The following is a 12,314-nucleotide window of genomic DNA, read 5'->3' on the forward strand; positions in this document are numbered from 1 at the left end:
CCCTTGTTGATATGCATCTCCTAGATAGATCTTGCGCGATCGTAGGAATTTTTGAAATTGCATGCTACATTTCCCAACACTAATGCAAACGCTACTAAAGAATCAGCTCAATCTGAGGCCAATCCTGAATGCGCGCTGGTTGTCACCACTGAAGCCAATCAGCCTCCTGCAACTAAAGCCAATGATGCTGCAAGGACACTGTCATCACCAAAACTTTATCCGCCAACCTCTTTTTCGGGTCCTGATCCTTTCTACACAACTTTTGTGCCCTACATGGTCCTTGTAGTTTTCTGTAGGATTTTTGTGGCTTCTTTTGGCATTTTTTATCCACGCCCATTCTCTTGCTGCCAAGCTTCTTTCGCCGCATGTTTTCTTAGGCTATGATTTTGTGTGAAATGCCTCATTCTCTTGGTGTGCCAACTTGTTTTGACAAACATCTTCTATTGATACTTGCCTTGTATCTTCTACTGATGTGGTGTCTTCCTCTGACGTCATCTTCTTCGTTATCCCCTTTGGCTTGACTCTACAGGTTTTGAAGACTCTTCATGCTATGATAACACTCTCAAGATACGGATTTTGAATTATCTTTTTTTTCTAATACTACACTTCAAATGTGAATGTTATTGCATGCACTCTGCATTTGAGGCAGGGGGGTGTTAAGGAGTATTAGTATTTGTCTAGAAGTAGTTATTACGCTAAATTTCCTTTCTTGTGCCTCAAGTTTTTTATACTATACATTTGCTTTTTTTCTTTTTTTTCTAAAAATATATATTTGCCCCATGGCCCTTGCAATACAATCAAATTGCATCCATAACAGTGACACACGCAGGACAAGGTGGCATAAGATTAATTAGCTTATCTTTACAAATACTAAGCTCCCAAGAAAGGGAGCTTTGTGGTGAGGCTTGAGCATCGTGTAAGATGTACACGTGTGGACCTATGGTGTACGGTAATTGGGCCCACGTGCAGATATGTGTGACATGTGTGTAAAGCCCGGTGTATCACGTGTCACGCTAGTGGGATCTAGGTTGCATGGGGTGTAGGTAAGTAACTGTCCATGTAGTTGGCCCCTATCCAGAGTTGGTGGCGTTGCTACATGCCACTCTTTGCTAGATATGTGGTTGTGCCTATGGAATTTAGAGTTCGTTAAAGATAGCACACATTCCATTCTATTCTTTGATGCTGCCTCTCCTCTCTTCCGCTCAGGAGAGCACTCGTTCGTCTACTAGGTGTGTCCCAGGCTGATCATGTTTTGACCTTAGATTTGACAAATCCAAAAAAAGCACCCCTCTAGCAAAAAAACAGCAGAAAAGCTTGCGTGTGAGTTTTTAGCTTTAACATAATAACAAAAATGTTTGTACCAAACAGTCATCAATGCCACTGATCATGAAATTCCCTAACCCCAAACCTACACAAATACCTAGAATTTACATCACACCACCATTAATACAACTCCATAACAGTTAGACGCACTAGTCCCAGCTGCTTGTAGGAATAAATACGAGTCCACAACAAGTGAAAAATCACTAACAAAATAAAAATGACAAGCTGAGAAAAAAAGATCTTAAAAAATCTAGCCATGGCTGTCAGAATCTATTATCAATATTTCTCTCAAAAGGATTTCTCTTCTATATAAAGTATAATATTACAAGGGGCAGCTTAAATATCATGAAGTTGAAATGTAAAAAGGGTAATAATCAACACTACACGAGGCTCTCTTTTCCCAAGGTTGTTTCCTAAGACTGATTGACTGCTTCCCCGGCGATATGATCGCGTCTGCCCCTCCTCAACTTCCACCTTCCACCATGGAAGTTAAACCTCCAGCATGGACGCTGATGTGACCATCTGTATGCGACCTAGAGAAAGTCAGTTAGCTTGATCGTTGAATCAAGATAGAGCGCAATAGTGCCCATATGTCATAATTCACACTTTCACAGGCAAAGAAGTTTATGCTCGCAACAAGATCCAGAAGAACCAATCTGCCATAAGCAATGTACAACAATAATGATGCCTCGTGTCTACTTTCAGATAAATTACGGTGCAGTGAAACAGTGTTGTAACGTTTGTTTCACTTATGATCACAAAAATGCAAAGGGTTTGCACAAATGGCGACTTAAACACCAATGGGAGTACTAGAAGAAAAAAAATCAGCTGCCCAATCTTGTAAACTCCATGCTGTTTGTGCTAAAAACAACAGTGCTACTGAAATGCAATTAGAGAGCTGTGATGTCCTTCTAGTTGATACATACCTAAGGCATCATCGTCTGATTCTAGGCTTGCAACGGAATTCTGCTAAAAGTGCTATGTGATCTGATGACCATTCAGGTGAAGGGAGAGCAGTGTCTTTTCTTAAGCTCTCCTCATCCAGAAGCTCCAATAAAGACTCCACTGACAACGAATCCGCTGAAATAAGAAAGGAAACATGGCAACTGACAATCATCAAACATATCACAGTACTAAATGCTTATTCCAGAATAATGGAGATATCAAAAATGCAAACATAATATACAAATACAATGCATCAGGCACCTACCTGTGTAAAATATGTAATCAACAGTACCAGTGAAATCTCTTGTGCAATTTGTGAAAAGTGGTTCATTTGTTCCTGAGTCCATCCTCCTCCGCTGGTGCTCCAAATCATAACCAACACCTACCATCCTTGCAAATGAAGAATATGCACTGACCTATAAACAAGTAAAACCTTTGGTCAGAACAGTTGAAAAGGAGAAAGATAAACAAGTCATGGTAGTTTTACTGTACCAGAGGAAGCTGATGTGTCAGCTTGCTCACAGGGCGTAAAATTCCAAGGGGGTCAATGGCCAGATCTGGATGCAATTGATCAACTTTGCCTATCGCAAGAAGCCCGTGTGGAGTACTGAAAGGCAAAAGGAAGCACAAAGGGATTAAGAGTTGGAGAAAACAAATAAGTATGAAAAATATTGCTCCGATGGGATCTTGATACACACCTCCCAGGGATTGAATTGAAATCCCCACAGACCAACATTGGAATGTCCGCACTGTTAGCTATCTTTTCCAATCCTTTCAAAAGTGTTTGAACCTGCAAAACCATACTTGCTGTTAATCTGAATATTTCAGATGTTGCCGAGTTCTAGCCTACAAAGAATGTGATGATACAGACCTCCCATAGCTTGACATCTTTGAGATCTTGGTGGACATTTACATGTGTATTGGCCTGCAAATTGGAAACATTTGAAAAGAATAAAAAATTGAGACACCCATAACATTAAAAGGCTTTCAAGCCTGGACCACTACGAATAATGACAGAGGTCAAGGACTAACATCATAAACTCAGCGCTATAAGGGGGAACTTGCAGTAAGATGCGCCTTTTACCAAGCACCCATCATTGACATACAGATGCTTTCCATGCATCTCAACTTATTAGTCATATATATGGTAGTATATATACACCCACGTCATCCTATATATCATGATAGTTCACCCATGTCTCATATACTACTATGTGGTACTCCCTCCGTCCCAAAATAAGTGTCTCACTTAGTACAAAGTTGAGACACTTATTTTGGGACGGAGGGAGTAGTATATATACTACTTTATCCTTACATATATAAAACTTCTAATTCCTAAATGTAGTGACTAAACAAGAAAAATAATGTCACATGCTATTTTGCATTATACTGCTAGCAGTTCAACAGCTAAATATCTATATCTATACCAATATATAAAGACCCAAAGGGGCAGATCCAATTAGTCTTGGCCGTCAAACCATGTCAATCCAATGACCTAGATTGCTCCAATGGTGAGCGCTCAACATGTCTAGCGTGCAATTAATATCATACTCTTATATTTCTTTACGGAGTACCAAATATCATCACATAGTTAACAGGTAACTGATATCCTACCTAATATGAACATGCAATTAATTTCCTCCCTGATATCAACGTGTATCGCACGTACACATTTACTATTATAGGAAAAGGTCCATTTTTGATCCGTTAGCTATTGTCTTGGTTTAACACTTTAACATACAACCTGTACTTCAAAACTGTCTAATTTACACATCAACTATCTAAATGTTCAAATTACGTCCTAAAGTAGTATTTGTGGGCGGTTTTGTGTGGCCTGGGATAAATGTCAACACGTTTTGCCACCCAATTCTCTACTGGGCACTTCCTTGGCCACTCTATGGCCTCCGCTATAGCTTCCGCTGCTCACAACTCTTTCATCACCCCTCTTCTGTTTCAGAGACAGTGCTTTGACACGTGGGGAGCAGGCGAAGAGAGGATGGCCAAGGAGGAAAAGGTGTTAGTGTTAAGAGCTAGGAAGGAGGAAAGGGAATAGAGAGCGCAGACAAGGATAGGGTAGAGAGAAACGGGCGCTTCCTGAATAATGTGGGGCTACTGCTAAGTAAAGAATGAAGTGCCAAAGTTGGCGATAAAGCAGCCTCCTCACCAGGTCCATTGACAAGGGTGGCCAAAATTGGCCGACCGCACAGGGCCCCCAAATTTTTGGGGCCCCCCAGTCCAGCAGGCAATAGGTATAGGTCAGGCCCAGCACACGGTCCACTTCAAGGCCTGGGATCATGTGCTGTTTATTTCTCGGTGCTGAAAGAAAGATCCAACACACGATACTCCTGATTGGCCCATCAATTCAACCAGTCTGGATCGATTAGCGACCGATCAACCTACGCATATGCACGCACAAAATCAGCGTGTTAGTTTCCCAAATCACAACTGACTAGATCCATTAGCGATCGTATATTGCAGGGATTTGCTCGGCATCGGTGATTCGCAATTTGAGGACTCGGGCAGGGATGCAGGAGACTGGACGACGGCGGCAGGTGCAGGCGGCCACGCCTCACGGCACTCACTGACTTGTACAGTTGCACGGTAGCGCTGTCCGATGCTGAGCGGAACGGAATTAGCCAGCTCAAGCCCTTTCGTGCTTTTCCACATAATATGAAGCCTTACTAATGTAGGCTACTTCATTGTTGAATATATTTTTTAGTAAGTATTAGAGCACTTTTTCCATCAGTACATCTTATATTGTTTATGTCAATTTGGTTATTTCCATCTTTTGTGTACATGTGCAGTATTTTTCATCTTCTGCTTTGCAGTCAAATTGTTTGGGTTAGATAGTCAAGCTATCATGCATCCAAGATTTGCGAAGTAGTTGCTTCAAAATGAGGTTAGTTTATTAGTTTAGCACAAACTTTACTCTTTTAGCATTACTATTTGATATATTTATATTTATTGTAGTAAATAACATATATTTGAACTTAAATAATTAAGTGAGACTAAATCTACTTTGGTTCTTCAGTTATATGATTTTTCTCAAAATTTAGGGCTCTGTTTTACTTTTTGCTCCAAGCCCCCAAATATCTGGAGACAGCCCTGCTCTTCTCCAAACACCACTCGAGAACCCAGCTCCCAAACAGTCCTGAGAGTCTAGGGTGTAAATTGAACGGTAATGAAGTTGATAGACCAAAAGTAGACCTTTAACAAACATGCATATGAAAATGCCATATCTAGTAAGTGCATAGCTACTTTATACACATCTAAAGAAAGAAGGGTATTGACGTACCACACAAAGGAGCTGTCTTTTACCAGGGTTTTCAGTTCCTTGGTTGCCAAATTTGGCTTCTAAGACCGCAATCAGTGCAATGTTATCCTTCAAACAGAATGTGTGATAATAAGAAGTCGGTACAGAATCCAATAGCATATAATCTCTTCTAAAATTAATCTTACTTTAATCAATCGATTTAAAGCCACCCTCTTTTGTGCAGGTGGAATAATCGCATCTGTTAAAGACTGTGCAGCCTTATTGAACTCGACCTACACACAAGCAAGTACAAGAAGTATCAGATAGCTGCAAATCAGCAGGTAGCTGCAACGTACAGTGGAGGTACCTCATATTTCTTTACGTGTGAAAATCTGTCTCTACGGAAGAAAGTAGCACAACCGTCAATGGCATGAGGAACTCCAGCATACACCTGTGACAACAATGAAGTAGAATCAAATAAGACAACGAAAGGTATCTAACCAATTTGTGACGATAAACTGCAAGTCAAAGATACCTCTGTTGTCCTTTTCTTGTAAAGCGCCTGATATCCATGTTTATCAAACTCAGGTGCAAAAAAATCCTCAAAGTGGTTCAATTGTACCTGAAACCAGTAGCATTTTGCTTAAATTGTCACCTTTTATAATCTTAGGGCACTTCTCATTTTTAGCATTTTTAATATGCAAATTAGTTCAAATAAAGAAAGCAATCATGCAAAGAAGAGAATAATCATAAGCACCTTCAAGAAAGAAGAAACTGTTCATAACGATCATGCAGAGATATTTTTGAAAGCTTAAACAATGGGCAAGCTATGATAAATTCAAATCCAACGTCCCTATAAACAAGGAAAACAAGTGACGACCCAAATGAAAAATGAAACAGGCTAACAAGAGTATATAAGAGACATTGTAGGTTATTGAACAGAGTCGTCACGCATAAGTGCACCGGGATGCAATATTTTTATTATGCAAACAATTGAGACTTTCTCAGTTCATTAAATCAAATATATGATGCAACTAAAGGCGAAACATAGGTCACACAAAAATTAAATTGACAAGAAAGGTTATCACATCATACCTCCTGAAGACATATGATGTCAGCATGATAACCAATAATTTCACGCATCAAATTTTGTCTCCGGTAAGTCCATGAAAGAGCCCATGTTGGGCAGTAGCTATATGCATCGCTTGTAGCATATGCATCTGCAAGAATATTATAAGACAGCACTGTGAATGTCCCGAAAGAAGAACTCTGGCTGTCCATATCCAAGTGACCCAAAACATCTCCATTCACTTGGATAAGGCGGCGTGGAGTAGGGGTTGGTGCTGGAATCACACGTGACGTCATAATTGAAGTTGGAGGTCCTGCTGGTACTTTCTTTTCTGTATCCACCGCTGCACATTCAAATCTCAGAACATGGCCAATATCATCTGCAGTCGGTGTATATGTCTGCGAGCGTCCCACTTCAAACCAAGTTTCACCCGAGCTTTTGTCAGAGCCCGAGGGATACAAAGGAACAGGTCCATTATTAACACCAGGGCTCTGTCCAAGATTTGACATTGAGCCAGACCCAGAACTGAGAATCCCTGAACTACCACTGCCAAATCTACCAAATAGCTCCTCCTCTTCAACTCCATTTTCATTTAAAGCACTACTAGCTCGCTCATGCAAAACCTTGTGGTGCTGCCACGCATCAGAGAAGCACTTAGCAGAACAATGGTAGCTCTTAGCAGCAGGTATTTTTGACTTGAGACAACCTAGACACTGGATTGTTGCTTGCTCCATTGGATGTACACTGCAGATAGCAACTTTCCGATCGCTTTGTATGCGGTACCTTCAAGAGAAGAGTCAAATCAGTATAACTATGTGTTGTAAGATACACAAAAGCTGTAAGATACCATGAAGAGAGAACAAGACTCGAAAAGTAAAGACACGAAAGAACACCTAAAGAGCTCATTTTAAGTTGTATCAGCTCATGGTAACTTGCTAACAGCACCTTGGATGTCAGTTTGTTAGGGCACTTTGGGAAAATACATTTTCTCTACTCCTATAAAAGACTCAGTTGGTGATAATGGTGTGTCTGCCATCCGTCATTTCTGCCCATTAGATCTGCATCTAACGACTGTGATGCAAGTTATGGCCTTTTTGCAACAATATCCCACTTCTCTGCTCCAATTTCTCTACTCCTACAAAAGACTCAGTTGGTGATGATGGTGTGTCTGCCATCCGTCATTTCTGGCCACTAGATCTGCATCTAACGACTGTGATGTAAGTTGTGCCTTTTTGCAACAATATCCCACTTCTCTGCTCCAATTTACAGAAAACCCCTTAGTATCTTGAAACCAACCACATTCCTCCCTTAACTCATCAAAACAGCCCAAGAAATATATTTTGAGTGAAACATAATATATTTTTAGTGATATATGTATATCAAAAACTCCGCCTATGTCTTCTAGGCATAGCCGGTCCCAAGCCCGGGTAAAGGAGGAGGGTTGTGATAGGCTTGGCGAGCCAACGTAAAAACTAGCCAGTCCCATAGGTATGAAACCCATTTGAGCGAGAATAGTACTAGGATGGGTGACCTCCTAGGAAGTCCTCGTGAAAGGGTTTCATATCTAAGGGTTGTGATAGGCTTGGCAAGCCAACGTAAAAACTAGCCAGTCTTTTGGGTATGAAACCCATTTGGGCGAGAGTAGTACTAGGATGGGTGACCTCCTGGGAAGTCCTCGTGAAAGGGTTTCATATCTAGCCTACCCCAACTTGTTTGGGATAAAAGGCTTCGTAAGTAAGTAAGTATATATGTATATCAAAACTAGACTGTTTTCTTTCAAATTTGTGAATATGTATTATTCTACTTTGGATCCGTTGCAACGCACAGGCACATTGCTAGTTTCTTATAAATAATGAGGCAAGATGAAGAAAATTGGCAATACATCAGGGGAAAAAATCAAGTTTTCTTGTGCATGTGTTTTTTTCTATGAAGGGCACGTTTATTAACTCAAAATGTAGCATAAAGCGGATACAAAGCATGATGAGCAACTTCTCAAAACAGGTCATAAATGTACACTGTTATAACATGGACACCAGCAAAAAAAGATCATTCAAAAATATGATCAAATAAACCCTGCGCAAAAAACAACAGATAAATTGATTTCTTTTATAATACAACTACAACCACTTGTATTTTGCGCACAGGACACATATTTTTGCATGATTTTTTTATGGTGCACAATTGTACATATTACATGTGGTTCTGTCAAACTAGCGACTGAAAAGCAAACAAAATGAAAGCATACAAAAAAAATAGATTTGGTGGGCAATACTAATATTTTACTCCCTCCATCCCAAATTACTTGTCGCAAAAATGGATGCATCTAGACATATTTTTAGTTCTAGATAGATCCATTTCTGCGACAAGTATTTCAGGGCGGAGGGACTATCTGTGTAAAAAAAAAAGATTTGGTTTGTGTTGTAACAAAATAATATTTTATTTATCTTAAAACACTTATAACATATATCTTAGCAGTGTAACATAGTGACTAGTGAGTTTATTGTAAGTAGATTTGAAGAACTGACATAATGTGTCAGTCTTCTAAAAAATTGTCTATAGGCAGTGTACGAGGAAGCGGCTAATAAAAAGCAAACCAATGAATCTACATGTGTTAACGGACTAGCTCCGCTATCTTCATAAGTGTGCAATACTAAATTCTCAACATATAGCATCCAATTGATGCAATTTAGCATTGTTTATAAGGCGACCTAAGGCGAGCACCATCCGCCCTGATGCCTAAGCGCCTAAGGTGGACGCCTAAACGCCTAAAGCGGGCACACTTGCAAGGCACTGGGTGCCTTGCTGCCTAAGCGTCGACTAAGCGTCAAAGGTGGGACACCTTATAAACAATGCAATTTAGACCTACTTGACATGACAAACAATGGACATGATGAAATGATTAACCATCCAAGCAAGAGTGTAATGAGTAATGCACAGCAATATTATATATATTCAATAACAGGTAATCGTCCGGACACCCAGCTGGTAGTGATTGTATTGCCAATTGTATATGTGGCATACACACAGCTTGTAAGCAACAGGTAGGGCACCGCATCCTCGTACACTGCCTATAGATCATTTTTTAGAACACTCGAGCATTATGTTAGTTCTTCAAATTTACTTACAATACATTCGCTATGATACACTGCTAAGATATATGTTATAAGTGTTTTTACATAAATAAAACAGTAACTAGGACAGTGCCTGTGTGTTGCAACAGGATATAAATATTCTAGTATATTTATCAAATCCTGCCATGATTTACCTTATAGTTTGATGAGAAGTTTGGTAAGTAAACTGAAGTGGAATTGGTTCATAAGGTAAGTAAATTAAGATGATTGATTGTCATACGGGGAAGGTTGGACGGAGGGGTGGTGGGAAGAGAAGTGATGAAAGATGGAACCTTACATTTTTTTTAAGTAGTAGAGATACAGATTTGTTACAACAAAGGAAGAATATGGATAAGGTGGGGTGTGGGAGTGACAAGGACAGTAAGAGATCAAACAAAAGAGAAGGACACGTGTAGTCAACAAAACAAAAATAATGGAATGTGTGTTCAATCTCTCACTAACCGTAAGCAAGTAAAGTAACTTGCAGCTGAACCTAATATGCAACCAATTTTAATATGCAGTACTTCAAAAGAAGTACATATAATAATCCTTTTTGAGCTCCAGAGGCGTCAAAATTCAGTGTACAATCAAGCAGCCTCTTTGTTCAACAAGTGCTGTTCAGCTCAAGGATTGTATCAGTCTAAGAATCATGTGACCCCAAGTGAACAGACTGATAGCACTTGTGGAATAGCTATCTCTACAAAATTATTTATATGATCCAGTGCAATCCCAAAATTTTACAATGCTCCTATTCCACCCAAGATGGATAGGACCATTATTGCCCAATGATTGATAGCATTCTACAAGCCAAGCAGGCTTCATCTCCATTACGACTCTTACGATCCTATCTAACTGTCAAGAGCTCTAAGCACAACCAAAATCAGACAGCATATTGACTTGCTTGATGAATTACTCAGTTATTCTTATAACCATTCTACGTTATCCCATGTGGTGGCTTAATATATCATAGACTCAATAGTTTTATCTGTAAGTGAATTAAGATACAACTTCTGAGTCCTGAAAACTGTTCTACGTCTCCAACTCAACAATCTAGTTATGTCTCAAAGGCAACCATTGACATTTAATATTCTCTGTGTTTCCATTCATTTACAAAAACACGAAATTGGCTTGTTAGAGCGATCGATGCTCCGAATTGACACGGTTGTGCTTCATATATTCAGGAACTAAGAAGAACAGGACTTTCCTGAGTTTAGCAAGTAGTTAAGCATATAGCAATCTGATCAATACTAAAAGACCCTTCTTTTAACAGAATTAACTAGTACTAACGCACAAGCGGAACTAATCATTCCACAATGCATATCCTATTGAACCAAAAGTCAGAGTCACGAGCTGCTCGCTCACCATCTGTATCGCATGAAGTGACCATCAACAGCCGCGGTCTCAGGTACGTCTTCGGTGGAGATGGCCCCATTGGGCAGACGCAGCAGCACATACGGGGTGATCTCACACCCCACAATCGGGATCTCCGACGGCAGGTGCACCCGTACCACGTTCAGCATCCTCCACCCCTGCTCCTCCTCTGCTGCGCTCTTCCCTACAGCCCCAGCACTAGCACCAGCACCGGCACCAGCACCAGCTCCAGCTCCTCATGGGGGCGGGCTTAACACGGGGCATGGGGGTTCAGTTGAACCCCCAAATTTTTTCTGAAAATAAACTGTTGTTAGTAGTATAATTCGGGATCTCGAAAATTGTAGTCGTAGTTCCGCGAAATGGAGACCAAAATACATGGGTGGGCGGATGCGCCCGCCGCGCCTTCATAGTCCACCCTACCGATGGGATGGAACGGGGTTAACTGAGACAAATCTCGAATAAAGAGATCTGGCTGGATTCGATTGCTCGCGGCCAAGAGGAAACCGGAGAAGAAGAAAAAACGAAGAGCAGTCCGAGCAAAGCTAGGGCTTCCTTACCAACAAAATGAATCGCGTCGAGCCACGCCACACCAGCAGCGGCAGAAGGGATCGGAGGAGGAAGATCAGGAGAGAACCGCGCGAGCTCCTCCGCTTCGAGATGGCAGTCGCGCTTCGGTAGGAGGGGGAGGGAAGGGGTTTCGGCGGCGAGGGACTCCGGGATGGTGCGGTGGATTTGGGAGCAGAAGCATAAACATTTTTTTTTAGGACATGCTTCATCACTCCTTCCTCTCCTTGGGCCGAGCCCCCTAATGGCCCATCGTCACTGCCTTGTTTTTCTTTTCACGGGATTGTGACTGCCTTGCTTTTTTTTTCTTTGATTATATAATTGTCGTGCGTTGCAACGAGAGTATAAACATTCTAGTAGATTTTTTTTTGCATCGTATGGAGATTTTATTCATCGAACTAACATCCGGTTACAATCTGCCCGTAGGCTGCTAATAAGAAAATCTGGATATTGATCCACCCACTTGTCTGTTCCCTCCAGCGTAAAAGCACGTTGTGCACAAGTATGTGCCGGAAAATTCAGGTTCCTACCAACATGATGAACCGAAAAAGAAGAAAAGGAAGGTACTATATTCTCCAACTCTTGTAAGATAGGCGCTGCAATAGAGCGTGTATCTTGGCGCGATTTCCAGAGATTAACGAGATCGAGGTAGTCGACCTCCATGATCACGTGTGAGAAT

At 40.9% G+C, this 12,314-nt stretch overlaps 1 protein-coding gene across 2 annotated transcripts; it reads right to left on the bottom strand.

The window, feature by feature from the left end:
• Positions 1–1,371: 1,371 nt before the first annotated feature.
• LOC119267391 (carbon catabolite repressor protein 4 homolog 1-like) lies at positions 1,372–11,819 on the bottom strand. Of its 2 annotated transcripts, none has more exons than XM_037548784.1 (13): positions 11,629–11,819; positions 11,063–11,364; positions 6,617–7,373; positions 6,057–6,143; positions 5,889–5,972; positions 5,728–5,814; positions 5,564–5,650; positions 3,140–3,193; positions 2,967–3,058; positions 2,761–2,875; positions 2,534–2,684; positions 2,250–2,403; positions 1,372–1,845 (listed from the first exon to the last, which is right to left on the bottom strand). In XM_037548784.1, the coding sequence occupies exons 2-12, from the start codon at positions 11,218–11,220 to the stop codon at positions 2,258–2,260; spliced, it is 1,818 nt and encodes a 605-aa protein (XP_037404681.1). In that variant the 5' UTR covers positions 11,221–11,364; positions 11,629–11,819; the 3' UTR covers positions 1,372–1,845; positions 2,250–2,257. The 2 variants fall into 2 exon arrangements, with proteins under 2 accessions (XP_037404681.1, XP_037404673.1); XM_037548776.1 differs by having other exon boundaries at positions 1,372–1,856.
• Positions 11,820–12,314: the final 495 nt, after the last annotated feature.

This window comes from Triticum dicoccoides, chromosome 1A (assembly GCF_002162155.2).
Source record: "Triticum dicoccoides isolate Atlit2015 ecotype Zavitan chromosome 1A, WEW_v2.0, whole genome shotgun sequence".
Taxonomy (NCBI): domain Eukaryota; kingdom Viridiplantae; phylum Streptophyta; class Magnoliopsida; order Poales; family Poaceae; genus Triticum; species Triticum dicoccoides.